General features: G+C 41.6%; 1 protein-coding gene across 3 annotated transcripts in view; it reads right to left on the bottom strand.

Annotated features, from left to right (window-relative positions):
* Positions 1-5,090: 5,090 nt before the first annotated feature.
* Positions 5,091-19,542, bottom strand: part of LOC116438102 (cell surface glycoprotein CD200 receptor 1-B-like) — a 33,430-nt gene continuing 18,978 nt past the window's right edge. Inside the window, exons 7-14 of one of the 3 annotated variants that reach the window (XM_032096733.1) lie at positions 17,503-17,885; positions 16,809-16,917; positions 11,897-11,978; positions 10,833-11,141; positions 9,715-9,963; positions 8,589-8,684; positions 7,748-7,794; positions 5,091-6,494 (exon numbers count right to left, since the gene is read on the bottom strand). In XM_032096733.1, the coding sequence (XP_031952624.1) occupies positions 6,360-6,494; positions 7,748-7,794; positions 8,589-8,684; positions 9,715-9,963; positions 10,833-11,141; positions 11,897-11,957 (897 nt within the window). In that variant the 5' untranslated portion in view covers positions 11,958-11,978; positions 16,809-16,917; positions 17,503-17,885 and the 3' untranslated portion in view covers positions 5,091-6,359. Of the gene's footprint in view, positions 6,495-7,747; positions 7,795-8,588; positions 8,685-9,714; positions 9,964-10,832; positions 11,142-11,896; positions 11,979-12,240; positions 12,902-14,354; positions 15,463-16,808; positions 16,918-17,502; positions 17,886-19,542 lie in introns of those variants that run through there. The other 2 variants (XM_032096751.1, XM_032096743.1) reach the window with 2 other exon arrangements.

The raw sequence follows: 19,542 nt of genomic DNA, 5'->3' as shown, positions 1-19,542 counted from the left end.
ATAGAAGACAAAGACTGGGATTTTGAGTGCACAGAAGAAAGATTTTTTTCAGGTTATGGTTTCCACAGCAACTTTTCATTTTATCCCTCATGTGTCTATCTGTCTTATAAGGTCTTTCACAACATTTATATATAATGAGATGTTCTGTTGATGGGAAATTATTAAGAAATTAATTTCTCAGGGAAAAAACCCACAACTTTTCCTGTGTATATTCACAGCTTCGCACACACACAGAGCAGCGTTCCTAGGAATCAAGATGCTTGCATATAGGAGTACATTTTTATTCTTGCTATCTAGAGCAGCATGAAATTGGCAGCCACCATTGATTACACAAGAATGACAATGATGAAGGATGTGATAGTAGGTGTAGCTGGTAGATATTCAGACCTGGAGGCAGGCGGGGCTGAAGGTATCAGAGCTTTGCAGGCACTAACTTGCCTGTTTGAGGAGGCAGCCCTAACAACACACTAACTGATGCTGTTGGATTCTAATCTTCCTCATTTGAATATTTCAAGTGAGTTGCACAAAAAGACGAGCAGCCAGACCAGAGCTTTTCAGTAGCTGGCTCGCTCATCTGTTTATTCTACACAACACTTCTCTCACACAAGAGATGGAGTGAGTTACAAGACATTTATGTACTAAGCACACTGTTCTGATGCATGTGGCCGCATGTTTTGCACAGAAGAGGGGGTTGCATTCTTCAGAGATCATAAATCTAACACAGAAACTATTTCAGGGGGTTGTCCATGGCTTCTTTTTCAGACGTACACATGGAAATCTAAAATACAAGCACAGCTAGATACGAACATTATGATATGACAATATAAACTCCGTTGGACTGTGGCAGAAGTGAGACAAAAATCAATCCCAAAAGCACTTAGCCATGTTTGCTCAGCAGTACTTATTGACAGCTGAGAGAATAGAATGAGTGGAAATGAAATTTTTGGAGCTCAGTACACAGTGATGAGATTAGAGTCAGAAGACCCAGAGAGGGACCATCGGCATAAAAATGCCTTAATAATGTAGAATCTGATGTTTACAGCATCCTCTTTCCTATTATAGCTCTGCTGGTGACTAAGCCTTGCCTGGTGCATTGACCTTGGCTGGCTGCCACCTGCCCAGCCAGACACTCTCTCACTCCCCCTTCTCAGCAGGACAGGGGGAGAAAATATGATGGAAAAGTTCATGGGTCAAGGTAAGAACAGGGAGATCACTCATCAGTTTGTGTCATGGACAAAGCAGACTTGACTTGGGAAGTTAATTTAATTTATTACCAATGATTAACAGAGGAGGATAGTGAGATGTAACAAAGAAATTAAAACCGCCTTTGCCCCCACTCCCTCCTCTTCACAGATTTACCTCAAACTCCCCAGCCCCAGCTGTGCAGGGGGATGGGGAATGGGATTTGGGGTCAGTTCATACCTCTTCACCTCTGCCACTCCTTCTTCACATGGTTCCTCTGCTCCAGTGAGTTCGTTACCATGGGATAGAGTCCTTCACAAACTGCTCCAAGGTGGGTCCTTCTCACAGGCTGCAGTTCTTCATGAACTGCTCCAGTGTGGGTCCCCCACAGGGTCACAGGTCATGCCAGAAAACCCGCTCCTGCCTGGGCTCCTCTCCAGGGTCACAGCTCCTGCCAGGAGTCTGCTCCAGCATGGGATCCTCATGGGCTGCAGGTGAAGATCTGCTCCTCCATGGATCTCCATGGGCTGCAGGGGCACAGCTGCTTCACCATGGTCTCACCATGGACTGCAGGGGAGTCTCAGCTCTGGCACCTGGAGCTTCTCCTGCCCCTTCTTCTCCACTGACCTTGGTGTCTGCAGGGTTGTTCCTCTCACATTCTTCTCAATCCTCATCCTCATGGGTGCCATAGAGTGTATTAGATATTCAGAAAAGTTTCCTCACTGAGAAGCTGGCTGGGCATTGTAACAGGCTGCCCAGGGAAGTGGTGGAATCACCATCCCAAGGTGCATTCAAAAACATGTAAATGTGTCACTGAGGGACACGGTTTAATGGTGACCATGATGGTGCTGGGTTAATGGTTGGACCTGATGATCTTAGAAGTTATCTCCAACCTTAACAATTCTATGATTCTGAAAGACAGATGTCAGCCAAGAACAAATAAAATGCTGCGTATTATGCATTTGGATTTGGTGAGTGACCATGGAAGTCTAAGCACAGAAGATGCTTATTGTCAAGAGTGATTAATTTTCTATTATGTATTGGCAAAAAACAAACAAACAAACAAACAAACACAAAAAGCAAAGGAGACCTGGAGTAAGTGTCTCTAAAAAATTCCAAAACAAGTCACAGTTTAAAACCTCTTGTTACACACACACAAAAGGCAACAAAGAAATGAAGAATAAAATTGTATTTGATGCCAAAAAGAGAAGGAAATAAAACTAGATAATGAAATACTTTGAGAAGACAAAAGTCAGTAAACTGAGAAAACTAGTGTATGAGAAGATTGTGGAGGAAAAAGAGAAAAGTAGATATTTGCTTAAAGATGCACCATTAAGAGCACAAGCACAAACTATTGCAGGACAGAGAAGTGATAGCAAATGTAGAACAAATCCCACTTGTTTAATTCCTGAGCTCTTCACTGCCTCCAGCACATGACAGGTGCATACAGACTGTGGACACAAAATCAAGTGGCTGACAAGTTGTCATTAACTGCAAAGACTTCACAAAGTCAGACCAGGTCGCAAAGACATCACAGGTGTTACAGTTATTAGAGGAGAACCTAGAAAAGCATTCTTTTCTCATCAGAGAAGAAAAGCTGTGACAAATTGATGCCAAGAAGGTTAGACAAAACTTACAGCTGTAGTTTCCAGCTTAGGAAACCAAGCTCTTCACTGAGCTGGCAAATACCCTTTGGACATTTGCCCCATTTCCAAAGTCTGTAGGAAAATTGTTTACCTTCTTCATTTCAATCCTGGTGATGCAATTTGTGATTTTAAACAAATATTGTTCATAATCTGAAGTCCCATTCCAATTTATGAGGCCCTAAACATAATGCTTTGTCACCATTTCTTTCCATATTCAGTAAAGAGAAAGAGGCATCACAACACCTGCTATTTCCAGAAGATAAATTGTTCATAGATTAATCAGAAAGCAGACATCATCATTATTACAAAGAGTGTCCTATGAACAATGTGAGTGAAAATCCACACAATAAACAGGAGCATTTTCATCTATAATCACATCTGGTGCTAAAAAGCTCAAGTGACATTCAGTCAACTGTGCATTTGACTAAATAGTCAGCCTGAAACAGCAGTGTCACGCTCCCAGGCTTTTTTTTTAAATTTTTTTTTCTTGTGACAATGTGCAAATATCTCACTCCAATTTGCATCACTTTTTAGTAGCTCTCTCACAATGATTATTCAACAAACAGTCAGCATTTTCCTGCACATTTTGGCAAGGCCATTTTGGCAGTCTAAAATACCTGACTTGCTTAAATTTGCTTTCAGTGCAAATAAAAACAGTATAGAGTCACCAAAAGCGTTCTTATAATTAAGGGAGAAAAAAGCATGATAAACATACTCACAAAAACATTCTCAAGCTGCTTATTTTTGAGACCTATAAGACACAATTTGAATTATTCTTTGGGTTACACCACGTTGCCTGTCCCATGCAAAAGCAGCATGACAGAACATATTTAAGTTATTTATTTCTCATTCTCAAAATACTTAACAGATCAGCTCATCAGCCCAAAAAGCAGGGCACACATAGCTCTGGTGATGTCAGGCAGAGAGGAAGCCACCAAAGCCCACCCCAAGAGCTCCACATATGACAAAACCCTGCCCTTCACCAGTCACAATCAACAGTGAAAGTACCTACAGAAGCTTTATTGATGTCCCAGCCTTTCTTTCAACCACCCCCATAGCCACATTATTCTCCTTGGCCTAATAAGTTTTATTAATCATACACAACAAGCCTGAAAAGCAGGAGGGACAATTTTATTGCAGAAGGAAGATACAACAATTAGGCAGCTGAGACCTTTTAATGCCTGCAACATGTGAGTTCCCCTGAGCTGTGCACTGCTAACTCAAGCTTTTTGTTGGCAATAAACAGGTTATGATCAAAGACTGATTATAATGCTGTAAGATAATTTTCTGCGAGGTTGAAGCAGGACTGGCTCTTGGGCCATCCCAGAAATAGGAAATCAGGCAAACCATAGCCCACACGGCTGCTAAGAGCTGTGGAACCACCAGGAGAGCCCATTTCACCAAGTACCTGCAGCATGAATGGACCTATGTCATTGCCAGAGCACCTCAGTTCAGCACAAAGCCTGCTCAGAACTTCTGGGTTAATGGAAGTGCTGACACATTGCAGGTGACTGGACCAATTCCACCACATACAAATTAAAGGTGAAAATAAAGTTACGAGTGTGAAAACCATAGTTTTCAGCCAGGGCAAATAATCACAGTGATGCTCCTTCAGAGAGCTTCCCCCCACACCATCCAACTGTCCAAGTTCTGTTTTTTCTGTCTCCATTAGATCTCACCCTTCAACATTTCACTTGGTGCAAAGGGGTTATGAAAAGGCCGTACATTACACCCTAATAATCACAGCACACATGCACTGGGATTCCCAGAAGCAGACTCTTCCACAGCCTAACTCTCTCAATTTTAACAGCCCTGTCATCCTTTGGTCTGGCTGCAATGATCCAACTTCTGAAAAAGGCACAGACTGCTGTAGCTGTCCGTAAAAACAATCCATGCTCACTTACCACACTGAGCAACACCAGCCCAGGAACCCAGGTTTAGACCTGACTGGGCAGTTCCTTAAGCAACAAGAGATCTTCCCCTCTATTTCAGAAGCTTCCAGTCACAAGTGACCCCTCGACAGCACCTTGGACTAAGGCGCTGCTGTGGATTTCATTGGAGCTACAAAGCACTCTTCCTATCATTTCAAACCTATTTGCACTAATTCCAAGCTGTCACTTATTTCTCCCAGATGTTTTACACATGAAAAAGTGCTTCTCCCTCCCCACAGAAGACATGATGGAGCTGCACACAGCTCTGAGAGCAACTGACATGAAACACCATGAAACATCACAGGAAAGGCTTTTCTAACATGAAACATCACAGGACATGAAACACCACAGGAAAGGCTTTTCTTGCCCACCAGTCGTGGTAGCCAGCCTGCCTCCTGGAGGCCCGTTTCCTTAAGGCAGAGAGTCTTCATGCCTTTCTGACTAAAAAGAAAGACTGGAGTGATGTCAGCAGACATCCATGTCTATTAGAAGTGACAAAGTGCAATTAAAAGGCACTGGGAGATGCTCATGCCTAAGAACACTGATGGAGCAGAGATGACCCTGCAGGACCAGCAGAAAAAGTCTCTTCAAAACACACATTTGAGTGTAGTTACTGCTGCATTAGTGTTTGGAAGGTCTGACAGACCTGACCAATGAAAACTGAAAGCAACAACCAGTCTGTGGACTGTTTTTTCAGCTTGGGGACACGAAGATGAGAAGAAATAAATGGTGTGGTAGCGCTTGGGTTTTTTCCTTTGTTTTAAACAAGCACACAACCTGCGTTTTATACAAATTAACACTTCTGTTCTCATTAAAACCATGCTGTGATCTCAATTCTCAGAAACCGGTCAACAAACATTTACCCAAATAGCCACAGAAATCCTTTAGGTGAATATTTGCTTATTTGCACATTTACTTTAAAGAGTCTCCAAAAATCGCCCATTGCAGTTTCTCATTTCCATATCCAGTAAAATATTAAATTGGTTTTATTTTCCATCAATTATCAATGCAAACAGAAAGATTAATTGAAAAAGAAATATGTTAAAAATTTAAAAATAAACAAAGATGTCAAATACTAGAATGTCATCTGCCATGTGCAACCATCTACCCAGAAAAAAAAGCAAAACAACAGAACCAAAAAAAACCTAAAACTCTCTTATTTCTGCATTTCTGTTAGATGTATTGCTTTGACCTTCTGTGTTTTGGGGTCCCCCCGTGTCACTCTCTGGTTTCCAACACAGAACTTTAAAGAGAATCCCATTAACAAAATGGAAAGAAAAGTGCTGTATTTTCACCAGCAGTCTGGTTCTCTGGCACAGAAATACGTCAATTATTGTTTTGAGGAAAGGCAGCACGTACCTTAGAGTCCACTTTCAAACAAAATTAAGGCAGGTATTTCCCTAACTCAATCCTTGAAAGTTCCAACTTTTTTGAAGTCTGTACAAATATTTAGAGAAAGATAAAAACAACTTACTAGGACGGGCTTTTCTGCCCCACCATCATCAGCTCAGGAAAGGCAAAGGCTTTTGTGGGTAAGGTCTGAGGCTGAATAGTTGAAGTACAAGTTCAAGTAGCTGAGTATCATTAGTAGCTGAGCTGGCTAGTTGTGCCTATGCTGTTGTAAGCATACATAAAGACGTCCTGTGTTGTAATTCTCATAGATTCTCTCTGGAAAGTCATGAGGCTTGTCTGCTTCTCTTCTCACACGTGAGGGCGTGAACTCAGAGGTTTTAATCTGCAACAGGAAGAAAAACATGTACCATTATATGATATTGGATAATTTTGTGGAACCATCATTCCTATAGATCCCAAACAAAAAGCAAGAGCAGAAGAAACCTGGTAGGTAATATGACTGTTGCAAAAGAACTTTAAGTGATTTCTCTGAGCTTTCTGAGCAAAAAGGAAGAGCACAGAGGGTGAAACATGAACGGCCAGAGAAATGCAAGAACAGCCTTCACAAAGCCTCAACAGAACAGCCTTTGAAATTCTTTTTCTTGATATGATTGAAAACAAATATTGGCATATTGGTATCAACAGTAAAATAGATGAAAATGAAGAATGCTAACTTCTCTGAAAACAAAACATCAAAACAAAATGAAAACAAAACAAAAAAACAAAACCAAAATAGACAGACCACAAACAATCCAGTTTAGGCACCTAAAATCATTGGAAGACTTTGATCTCTGCAACTCCCACTCTCATCAATGAAATTGTCCTGAATGCCACACAAGAGCATATCAGGAAAGTAATCATTCTAACTTCAGAGCACTCTGACTTGTTTTGCAACAAATGAGGCACATGACCATTAATTAAATCATGAGCAGAAAACAAAATAGGAAATAATTGGTCTTTCCATGTGCATTAAGTGAGGCAGAAGCCCTGAGGAAAAAGCAGTGTATTTTCATTCTGTTAAATATATATCAAAAACCACTGGAATTAGAGAGTAAGTAAAAGTTGTGGTGGCAGATTTATCACTGCAGTTTCCTGGCTTCTAAGTATATGAACTGCCACTTAAAAAATAAAAGTTTCACAGCTGTGTTTGTCTCCAATACAGAGAAACAAAGTGGACCCTTTTCCCTCACTGTAAAAGGGATGTCTGGTTCCATCCAATCTTTAATCAGGCAGGTTTCTGCCATTAAGAATACACATTCTTAAACAAAACATCTGAGTTAAGACTACTCTGTGAAGCAGAAATATGAAAATATTGAGTTTTGGGAGAGTTCAAATTCAGCATTGTAAATGTAACTTATGGGCAGGAACTGCACTACACCACTCCCTTTCCAGTGCTTAAACAATTGCTCAAATACTCAGATTACATATGAAGATGGGGACATCCAAACAATAGAAATCCTCACAGAGGAGGTGTTCCTCATTGCCCCCTCCAAGTGCACACAGAGCTAAACGGGAGGTTTGTCACAGTAGACATGTTGCAAAGAAATTACAAGTTTTAGTGAAGAATACACCAAAAACTGCAAAAAGCCCACTTACTGTAAAGTGTTCTTCTGGGCCATGCGCCCTTTTACGTAACCAGCGAGCTGAAAGTAGGATGTCAGGAAGTTAGAATGGTTTGATGGTGCAGGGTTATACAGCTGTTATATGTGGGGCTCTCCTCTAGCTGCCCTCAGCTCTTGAAAGACTTTCTTCAAAATACAGTTACACTCATATGTTAACTTCTTATTTGTTTTTACATCCTGCTCCTTAACAGGGGCTTGTTTTGTTTTTCCCTTCATTCAAACTTTTGATCATGCTGGATGTCCTGGTTTCTACTGGGGTAGAGTTCATTTCCTTCTTAGTAGCTGTGTTTTGCATTTAGTATGAGAAAGGAACAAAATCAGCTGTCTAATATGCCCAATGCACAATTATCTGAAAGATATCAAAGTATGTATATTTGCCTATTCTTACTCTTGCTCAAGGGAAAACTTATGAGTGCTGATGGAAACAGAGCTCATTTGTGTCTGATCATTAGTTTGTGAACTGTCATTCTTAAGTATAGAATTTTGTGCCAGTAAATGCAGAGCAAACAAAATAATTCTAAAATCTCAAAGCCTGCCCTACTCTCAGAAAGCACCCTTTTTCATCCTGGATGAATCTCTGACATGCCTGTAATGCATTAATATCATAATATCTATGGCTTTTTCAAAACTCCAGACTTATTTTAAATTTCCACCCCTTATTTTATTACGACTTCTCCAAAAGGACAATGCATATGTGAACATTTTCCTCAACCCTTGCCTCCCACCTCACTCTCAGCAATAAAGTGCATGTCCTTGTACCTGCACATAATCAGCAACGGGATTGTAACATATTTCAGGGTCATCAAAGGACTCACCTCTGCACCTGAAAATCAAGCATGAAGTCACACCAGTGACAGCAGCGACACCTGCAGCTGCTCCTATCAGGATGTATGGAAGAATGTGGGAAGTGCCTGAGAGATGAGAAAAGAGAGCAAGTTACCGAGCTAGATGTCAAAATCCACAGATTTGTGATGTTACTGCCTACCTTGGCTGGAGGAAAAAGCTAATCCTCTGCTTTCACAGCTCAAACAAGCAGCGAGAAATTGATGAGATGTCTGGATGCCAACCAGCAAGAAGAAGCTGCCTCACACATCCACTCATTTGTGTGTACAAACACATTTTCATTTTCAACTCATCTGCCTTTACACTCTCCTTTTCTTCAAGTACTATTTGCCCTGAACAACAGAACTGAGCAGCCATCCCTGCAAAATGCTGTTAATTAATGACTGATCTATGCTGACTTCTGTCCTTTGTGCCACTACCAAGGTATTTTGATGATATAAGCACTTATTCAGCTATTCTTACAAATCCTACTTCCAACAGGTCCAGCACAGCCAGAGGAGAAGCTAAACTTTACTACCTTTGGAACACTTGAAAGTCACAGACAGACATTCTCCAAGGAAATTTTCTCCAGACCATCACTACTGTGGAAAAAATGTTGTGGGGAAGGCGCTTTTAGATTCGTTCTTGTTTCTCGCTGTCCTACTCTGATTTGAGTCACAAGAAATTACTTTCTCTCAAGTCTCTTTTTCCTGTGACAGTAATTGGTGAGTGATCTCTCCCTGTCTTAACCTTGACCCGCGAGCTTTACGTTGTATTTTTCTCCCTGTGTTATTGAAGAGGGGGAGCAATAGAGCAGCTTGGAGGGCACCTGGCAGCCAACCAAGGTGAACCCACTGAAAGCAGAATAAGGAATTCTTGTAAAACAGAACAGGAATTGAAAGAAAAACACACTGAAAGCTTCTCCGTACAGTGCCACAAAACATCTGGTTTCAACTAACTCAAAATTATTAATTTCTCTCTCAACGTGCTCTAGGACTTCACCTTATAACCACTCTAACCCAGCTCCAGGGCCCCAGCATTTAGTGGGAACAGCTGGACAGAACAGCACAGAGGAGCCCTAGGCATGATGAAGCGCAAGCACAGAATAACATTATTTACGTGTCAGGTCCATGAGCAGAGTCTGGTTCATGGCTGGGTGGGTGACCAGGCAGGTGACAGAGGGAAATGAGCTGTTGGCCCAGTTGAAGTAGCTCACTCTGGTCACTGTTCCATTGGGGTGATGGAATTCTTCCTCAGAGCTGTGGTTGCTTGCAGGGATCCAGGAGATGTCAGCAGCTGGCTTTCCTGCAGATGCTTGACAGACAGCCACCCTGCTCTTGTCATGGGTCAGGGTCACCGTAGGAGGCACTAGAGAAGAAATTTTAAAAAGCCATAATTTCTATCTTAGTTTCTATTTCTATTTCATTTTTAGCATAAAATCACCAACTGAGAAACTGAAAAACAGGTGGTATTTTTTAGTTTGTATGACCAATTCATGAGATTTTAAAATCATTTGAAATATTAGCACATCTTTAAGGAAAAACAATACGTCAAAAAGTCTGAGGTGGACACCTCAAAAACTAGCTGGCTACATCTAAAGTACTGCTTCCTCCTGTTTTCCAAAAGGTGATGGCAGATTAGTAGATGTGATGACAGAGAGGGGTGGACTAAATAAAGCTTTACAACTTGACTGATGAAAAGGCAAATTGCTGAGGCTTCAGGTAAAATAGGAGTTTGGATACATAGAATCCAAAATTTGATAGCAGGGAAATAAAAGAGAAATTAGACAAAACTGTTCTGCTTGAAGTCCAACAACTCATATTCTGCATTTGGCAAAACAGGGAAAAGGCCAGCACCTAAGCCTTCATCAAAAAGGCAAGATTCTGCAGGGAACAAGAAGATAAAATCCAAAACCAAAACAAACTAAAACCAAAAAACAACTAAAAAACCCAACAAAAAAAAAAAATCAAGTGACTAAAATTAATAATAATAGCAAATATAGAGTTCCAAAATTCATTTCCCATAATCTTTAGTTATATTGAGATGGCTTAATTAATATGGCCAAGACATAAAGTCTTCTTGTGTTTTTTTTTAAACTTATGGAAACCTAGATATAGTTTACCTGACTATATGGAAAAGGTGACTTGATATATTCATGATGCTTCCTAATATTCTTTTGTTCCTGCCTACATTGCAAATAGAATAATTTAATTTTTGTTTTAGTGATGCAATCTTACCTATCACAGTCAGAGAAAAGAAAAAATGAAAATTCCCTTCACTGTTGGCAGTGTCACAGGTGTAATTTCCCTCATCCCCAAGGTTCACAGGGTAAATACGAAGCGCAGGGTCACTGACAGGTGAATATTTCCACGTGATCCTCTCACTGCAGTTCAGCTTTCTTGTCTCATTGTGATCACTTCTATAGGACAACAAGCAGCAACTGCTGCAATTCTTCTTCCATGTCACCAGCAGCAAAGACACCTTGGAGATATTGGGGCAACTGAGCACAGCTTCATGGCCAGCCTCTACACTCACCCTGTTGTGAGCTGCATCAGATGAGAAAAAAAAATACATTAAAAGATGCTACAGCCATCATGAAAGCACAGGAAACTCTTGGCTTCATCACCCTTAAAAATACACTTCCTGCCTGTACCAGCAGCCTTGGGGCACATATTAGTATTCAGCTTCCAGATCCACCTTCCTGAAGTTTGGAAGGCACCATCTCCACCTAAAGTGGAGATGGTGCCTTTTTGCTGTGTACAGTGATGCTGGCAATCTGCAAGTCCTTCACTTCTTTTTTTTTAGTCAACAAATCTATCACTTTAATATAGGCTTTGAAAAAATGATTGGGAGGGGGGGAAAATTTCACTCTTAAGGGAAAGGAAACTACTTTTAAAAACTTTATTGTGTTTCTGAATTAGGTGCCTTGCTTCAAGTGCCAGTAAAATCCAAGATAGCTGTGGAATATACACCTGTGGCACAGTTAAAACCAAGACCTCTTGGAGCAGTAGTTTAGTAAGGGACATTTGTGGATCCCTTTTATTCCAGAAATCACATCTCTCCTGCTATTGTCCCAGGTGAACAGATGGCCAGTGTTGGATTCCTACCAGATTTATCATCCTCTGCCACTCTGCAAGGCACACAATTATTTTGCCAGCTGAGGTGACACTACTCCTTTGCATTCCCACTGAACAATTGGCAAAGTTTGCTCTGGTGTACTATGAAGTTTCAGTGTCCTGGCAAGTTGGAAATACAGAGTACCGAGCAGTGCTACAAGTAGTTTTGGATCATTCTCACTTACCTTCAACCAGATCGATTGGCAAGCAAAGGAGCGCAGCCAGAACTGCCCATTTCTGAGCCATCCTTAGCAGAAGGAATCAGCACTGCAGAAAGTGAAGGCAAAGAAAATGGAATGTAGTAACAAATTGTTGTGCTCATCCCTTCAAAGAGAACACGTAGTAAAACCGCTGATTCCTTTGAAAGCAGAAGTTTTAAACAAGACCCTATATCTTACTGAACAAAGTAAGGAAAAAGAGTGTTGGAAAAAAAAAAAGCTACTGTTTACAAACAGTTTTTTAAATCCTGGATCTCTGGTACCACTCAGGATCTAGACACCAACTATTTGGCAAAGAAATTATTCCTAACCTTTGCATGCTTTTAATTGCTTGAAAAGTAACTCCCGTTTTGGAGCAGAACAAAAAGAGCAACCCTTCTACTGCGAGGGATCAAAGCCATATGAGTTTGTTTCCTGCTTTCAGAGAAGCCACAACGCTGCCACACGTGTGGCACAGGAAGAACAAATGCTGCCACAGCCACGAGCCAAATGCAAGAGATGGTGCTTTCCTTAAAGCAATGTGATACATGTCCACATTCAAGTCACTGAATCACAGACTGGTTTGGGTTGGGAGGAACCTTAAAAACCTTCCAGTTCCAACACCCCTGCCATGGACACTTCCACGACACCAGATCGCTCAGAGCCCCATCCAAGTTGTCCTTGAACACTTCCAGGGATGGGGCATCCACAACTATTCTGGGCAACCTGTGCCAGGGCCTCGCCACCCTCAACAGGACTGTTTTCCTCAAAGAATTGTTCTCCTCACAACTCTAACAAAGAATTGTGGTGCATCTGGGTGAAAAGCTTTCATTACAACCTGGTAAAAATGCCAATACAACCACATTGATCTGTATTCCGCTACTAATGTGCAACAGGCAATGTAACTCTTACATTAAAAGCATCCCAAATTTCATTTTCATTCATGCAAAATCTTTGCCATAAAGGAAATATTTTGTTTTGTTTCATTTTATTCAAAGCTGTCAGAAGTTTAGGGATATTTTTTTTTTTTTTTTTTGGCAATTGGGATACATTACGCATGCAAAAGTTGCTTTCAATCAAAAAATTTTGAAACTTTAAAAGCTGAATTTATTTTAACCAAAAAAAAATTAAAAGGATACATTTTGACCAGAATTATGTACTGAACTTGACCCAATTTGCAAAGAATTTCTCAGTCTCTTTCAAAAGGAAAGTAAAAGAAAAAACAAACCTCCCACAATTTCTATCAGCAAATTCACTGTTCACCAATTTTGATGGGTCCATAAATATTCATAACAGAATATTTTCACATTGGAACTTGTCCCAGAGAACTATCTTTTTTTTTAAATGCATACAAATCTCATATATGGGGTTTATTTGCTCAAAAGAACAGGCATTAATGATTAAAAATGGGACCTTACAGAAAGAACAGAGTACATTACTCTGTTTAAATATTCATGTGTGAAACACAGAATTTAATCTGCAATTTTTAAAATTCACAACCCTTGAATAGTTGTGCCTCTGAGCGAGAAGGAACTCTCAAAGTAAAATCCAAAAAGGAACAACCAAGCGCAGATTAATCAAACCCATTTAAAAGCAGCAAACCAATACTTGTGCCTCGCCTTGTGTTATTTCCTTTGATGGAATTAAAATGCCTCAATAGCTGCGTTTAAATAAATTAAAAGTTTTACTCAGCCTCGGTGGCGGTGGCTGGCACGAGACCGTGCGATATGTGTGTCACTCCTCCAGCCAGGGAACAGCACCGCTCCCGCTCGGATTCATCCCGAGGAACGCTGAGGCTGGAGGAGAGTGACCCAGTTGTCAGCCTCAAGAGGAGCCCTCCTCATCCCGGGAACCTGGGAGGGGAGCAGCAGCAGTTCCAGCGTGCTCCGGTGCTCCGACTCTCGTTCTGGGGTGAGCAGAGAGGTGTCGGCACAAGCACCCGCTCCCACTGGGACCCCTGTCCTGATGGCTGATCCCGAGACAGCTCCTGCACACCAGGGAACTGCAGAGAATACCTGGAGCTCCCCTCCCTCTCCATCCTCACAAAGGACTCAGACATAATTGCAAAGCGAGAACTATCTCAGTTTAGGAGATCCCATCCCAGGTAGTCCCTGTGTTCAGCTGTACGGTTCATGAGTTTCTCTTCATTGCTGCTTCTGAGATCATAACATGCAGCTGATTCGTCTCACAGACAGATAAAGCCTCCATCCCCTCCAAAAGAGATGAGTGAAAAAAACTCTGGTTGTACACTGCTCTGAAGAGGATGTGGGAGAGCTAAACTGAGGGAAACAAACTCCTTCGTGACATGAAGAACAAGTCACAACCTTAGCTGTCTGCTGTTACACATCAAACACAAGCCACAGGCCTCGAGCCATGCAAAGCACCAACTTAAAATCAGACAAATAAAAGCAAAGTCCAGCATGATTAAAATATTTGCTAACACAACCTGAAAGAGGAAAAGATCCGGTATCCATCAGCGCATCAGATGTCACCACAATTTTTTAAAGGATAACCAGTACATCACAGAGCCATTTCCATGTTTAACTCAGCAAAATACGGTTCTGTTTTGAAGTGGAAGCACCTATTAAAGGGTACAAAAGGCCCTGCCTTAGAAGTCTGTTCTCTGTAAGACCTGTGTCTTTAGGCAAGGAAGGGCTGAAAGGAACAGCAAGAAGAAGTGTTTGCACACATCTGTGTCAACTCTCTTGCTTCCTCTTATAAGGAAAACTGGTCTGCAAACCAAGTCTATGCTATTTAAAATCCAAACCCACACTTCTGGCAGTCAGAGCAGCAGCAGCTGCTTCTTCTATGCAGCATTTGATGTTTCCACTTCATCACCAAGACCACACAGCACCCAGCTCAAAAGCCTGCAGCTTTTCTGAAGTGAGAGATGCTGGTTGTATTGTACTTTCAACATCCCCAGGTCAGCCTCTTCTGCTCCCATTGCTCCCTAGCAATGGTCCTCTGTCGGGAATTCCTCAAGTCCCTCCACTGAAAATGAAGCAACAAATTACGGCAAGACTTTGGATGCCCTGAGAGGAAGACAAAACATATCAAAAGGGGCAGCATAGATAGTCCCAAAGCTGAAACCAAAAAGCTCTTGGGGGAGGGGAGAGGCTGTGTTCTTTCTCTGTTCTTAGCCATCTACCTAAGCCATCTGTGGCTGGCCCCTGACAATGCTGCAGGGTAATGAACCTTTGCTTTGACTTTAGAGCCTCCTGGTATTTTTTATTCTCTAAAAGATATCCTGGCCCTGAAAACTGATGCCTGAAATCCTGTACTAGCACATCAGAAGACTGTTATCACTGTCATGGACTGATGGATCTGTACATCCACAGTGCATTTTCTTCTCAGACTCCCTGTTTGTCTCACAGTTGCTGGCATCGGTCAAAGCCAGAGATGATTTGAAATTCTGCCCATCCAGTTCGTGAGCTAGTTTCATCCAGTTCCAAACTACAAAGCTTTCTCTACAAACTGGGAAATAGAGAGTGGATGGCTTTCTGAAATAGAGAATTAGTCTAGTAGAAGGAGCTCTCAAAATAATCACAAGCGAGTTATACAAAACCACTGTAAAATTACAGTGTTTCAGTAAATATACATAAAGGTAAATAGGTTTGAAATTTCCTCCACAGCAAGGCAGAGATTTGTGGTGTCTGTCTACTGAATTAATGAAGATACCAATATTTGGAGTAACACCAACTTTACAAAGTGTGGATTTTTTCCCCAGGGGAAAAAACAATTGCCATGCATAGTAGCTGTAATTCCAGAAAGCAGTTGGGCATCTCCCCTCTTCTCGGATATATTTACCTTTTTATCACTAGCTCATCTGGAAAATGGCTTAGTCCCATGACGTTCTTGCACAAGCCAAGGCATACTCCTCACATCTGTAGCTGCCTTGCTACAGATGCTCCCTCAGAGAGCACTGTAATCCAGCGTTGGGAAGAGGCAGTATGAGCAAAGGATGAATGAGAACAACACCACCCCTGGTAGCTCATTCTCTTCCTTTCAGAAAGAGGGAAGACATTTGCTTTACATTCTCCATTTTATGGGGGGGAAAGCCCAACAGTTCTTGTACCTAACACCTTGATTTTCCCAGGTATAAACCATCTGTGGCTCCCACCAATGTCAGCAAACACATGGGGGAAAGCCCTGCTGATAATGAAGCCTGTAAAACCTGACACTTCCATGTTAAAATATCCAGAGGCAATTATAACCCAATTTCCAGAGATCAAGAAAATGTATTTCTTTTTTAACTGTAGCTGATTGCACTGGGCCAGCAGGGCCATGCTCAGCAACTTCTACTCCTGGCCCTAGAGAATCCCCTTATCACTTGTAGGTCATTAACCTCAGGAGCTTTTCACTCGATCCCAATACTGCAGCAGACAAATCTATCTACCACACATATATTCATGATCTTAACAACTTTCACTCCTGCCCCTTGTGGGCCTACTGCTTTTTGTTGCTGATTTTCCAGGAAAAAAACTAGGAATTAGCAATCCACAAGTGCAATTACTGCTTTCAGGGCTGTGGATAACTAGAGAAAAATCTTCCAGACAAGTATTTATAGATGAACAGAGAGGAGATGGTTTATAGCTTGATGTTTAACTCCCAAAACACTCCGTTAAGAACCAGGACATATCTCAGGCTCCCCAAATGAAAGTTTCCTCCCCATTTTTCAGTCAGAGGTACTGGCCTCCCACTCCACAGCCAAACATGATGGAATTGCACCACAAATCCTGAACTGCAGAGAAAGACAAATCTCCAGTAATTCCTGCTTTAAAAAGAACAGAAATAGCAGAAGACCTGGTGTATAGCAGAAATAAAACCCCAGATAGTCCTTCCTCACCTGTCAGTAAGTCTTACCTGTAACATCACTAACCATGGTTTAGGCAGCACTTACCCGACCCCTCTCCTTCAGCTCTTCACTGCTCCTTCTCCTTCACACTTCAGGGAACATAATTTTCTCTGAAATCTACAGCTTACCCATTCCATGGATGGCTGTGAAGTTCCTGCAAAAAGCCCCAGGAGCCCCCCATCAGCTGGGAGACAGCTTCTCCAGCCTCAAGGAGCTGCATTCTCAGCCCTCATTGGAGTCATCCAGTAGGGCATAGAAGAAGATATTTTACTTATTTATATCTTTAAGGAGGAAAAAAATTGTCTCCTGTGTTTATAGAGCAGCTAGATCAACACTTACAAATATGAAGTACATACCGTTATTGTATTGTATGGCAAAGGAGGATGCTCAAAAGTTTTCTTTCATTTCCCTTTCTGCGGGTTTTTTTTACAAGTGGAATAAATTGTTTGTATAACAAAACATACCTAAAATAGAAACCCACATCTATATTGGAAAAAATTACACATCCCACCTCTCAAATGCTAAATAAAGTCATGACACCAGAGTGAGGATGCCATTTATCACGGCCTACACTCTTTTGGTGCAGTGTAATACACTGAAGGGGATGCTTGTCCTTTTTCTTTCCTCACCATATAGGTTTCTCTGCTGTCATAGACTCCCTTTCTCATGAGCCAGTTAACACCTATAGCTCCATGGTCTAGAAAAATTCTCCCTGGTGGTTTCCAGTAAAATTTCTCACCTCATTTCTCTTCTGGCAGATTTTAAGCTCCATTTGAGGCAGGATGATGCAGGAGGGTGGAGTTGCTGGGAGAAGTCCTACAACATGTCCTTATTCAGGTTTCTGCTAACCAAACTTCCCCCCCTATTTTGTAGACCAGTAGTTTGCAGGTGAAAACGTGACATAAATTCAGGTTGTCTCCCACAAATGTTAATGCTTCATGGGACTCTGAGCATTGCTGATAAAAAAATCTTCATTTTCTCATCTTCCCAGAGTGGCTTAAAATACAGCCCAGAGGGGAAGCTCCTGAGGATGGCAGAGCTTCTCCAGTCCAGGAGAACATGCAGATCACTGTCTCCTTATTCAATGTCCAAAGGCACTGTGTGAAAAGTTGAGGTGCAGCACTACGAAACAAATGAGAGAAAGGGAAGATTAAATAAGAAAAAAAAAAAAAAGTCAACTAGCACAGAGAATGCAGAAGTGTCAGAGACTCAGGAAGCCTCTGGCTCCCCACCACAAGGACTTTGCTGAATGCATTCATGCAACAGACCACAGCCTTCTTGCCACCCCTGCCCTCAGGCCTGCACGGGCTATGTACATATATAGACTACAGCTATATGGCTGTGTCTGTGCACAGCTAAGGGCTCACTTAAACTGTATGTACAAAACCCATACCTTCACTTGCTAAAAGTGTCTGTGCTGGGCCATGTCTATGTATATTGCTGTATACATGAATATTTTAAAAAATCATTATATAGAGGTGCAACTTTATGCACACGCTTGGAGCTGCTGCACTCACAGACCTCTGACACAGCAGGAAAAGTTACTTGGCTTGTTTGCAAAGTCTCCATCACTAGAAATCCAAGTTGCACATTGCTTCCACATGGTTTATTGTCAGAGCTAGTTTATGGCTTCTCCAATTATAAAGAGTCTCTAGCTAAATGATTATAAAAATGCATCCAAAGGGATAAACCAGAGGCAACTTTGAGCTATATAGGCTTCCAACAAACCTCTTGGAAGAGAATGTCTTCCCCAAATAAGGTAATTCCTCATATAAAAGAAGATAACCTATGGAGAACTGACTGCATTTTACAGGGGGGTACCTGCAACTGGACAATGAACAAAACAACCTCACTCAGAGTCCAGATTCAGGGACTCCAGCACATCTATCCATCAGGGTTATGTACATGTGGTATAAAATTTCTCCAAACTGGTTTTAATGCAGTTAATGAGGGCATAAGGAACAAGTGGGATGAGGAATCCTGACTGAACGCATACATGGACAGTTAGCTTGAAAACCCGTTTCCACTGAAAAAGACATTTTGATCTGGAAGCTTTGGACTAGCAGTCTATCTTTCTGTATAGGTTCTAAAAACATGTATTGCACAATCTACTCAAAGCTGTCTTTTGCTGGTTCACACAGGACAGTTATGAGATGGATAAAGAACTTTCATTCTTTCCTGCAAAACAGGCAGATGGCATTGCCCTGGCATGGACAAAAAACAGGCACTTTCAATTTCTGAGCAGATCCTGAACGAAAACCCAGCTCTGGCTATACCATAGTCAAGGACAGGGAGGGGTCATCCTGACTTGCACAAGAGATTTTTATTTGGGAAAATTAGTGTTTTCTTACTACTGAAGGACACTTACAGAATGTCTCCCCCCACTCTCCTTGGGCCACATTATGAAATCATAATGCTGATTAGGCCTTGGCCTTGATGAACAGCATCAGGGCTGAGCTTCTCCTGAGCTTATCAGAAACAGTCTGTTCCCAGGAAACAGTGCTGTCTAACAAGCTTCTGGTTTTTAACAAACAGCTTTGGAAACTTATTTTTCTTGCCCAGATAACAACCTGAGTTTAGGCCTAAGCTGTTGGCCAAGCCCAGGCCTAAGTTTGGCAAGGCAGACGTCTCTAACATTGTGATCCAGTGGGAGGCTTTCCTTATTCCTTTTTATCCTTACCTTTTCGCATCCTTACCCCTTTTCCTTCCTCAACCTCAATGTAGATAATTTGTGGCTGATTTTAGTTTTAGATTGATTGATTTTACATTTTGGCATGAT

Source organism: Corvus moneduloides, chromosome 2 (assembly GCF_009650955.1).
Source record: "Corvus moneduloides isolate bCorMon1 chromosome 2, bCorMon1.pri, whole genome shotgun sequence".
Lineage (NCBI taxonomy): Eukaryota > Metazoa > Chordata > Aves > Passeriformes > Corvidae > Corvus > Corvus moneduloides.
The sequence above is the reverse complement of the archived record's forward strand: the minus strand, read 5'-3'. Positions and strand labels throughout refer to the sequence as shown.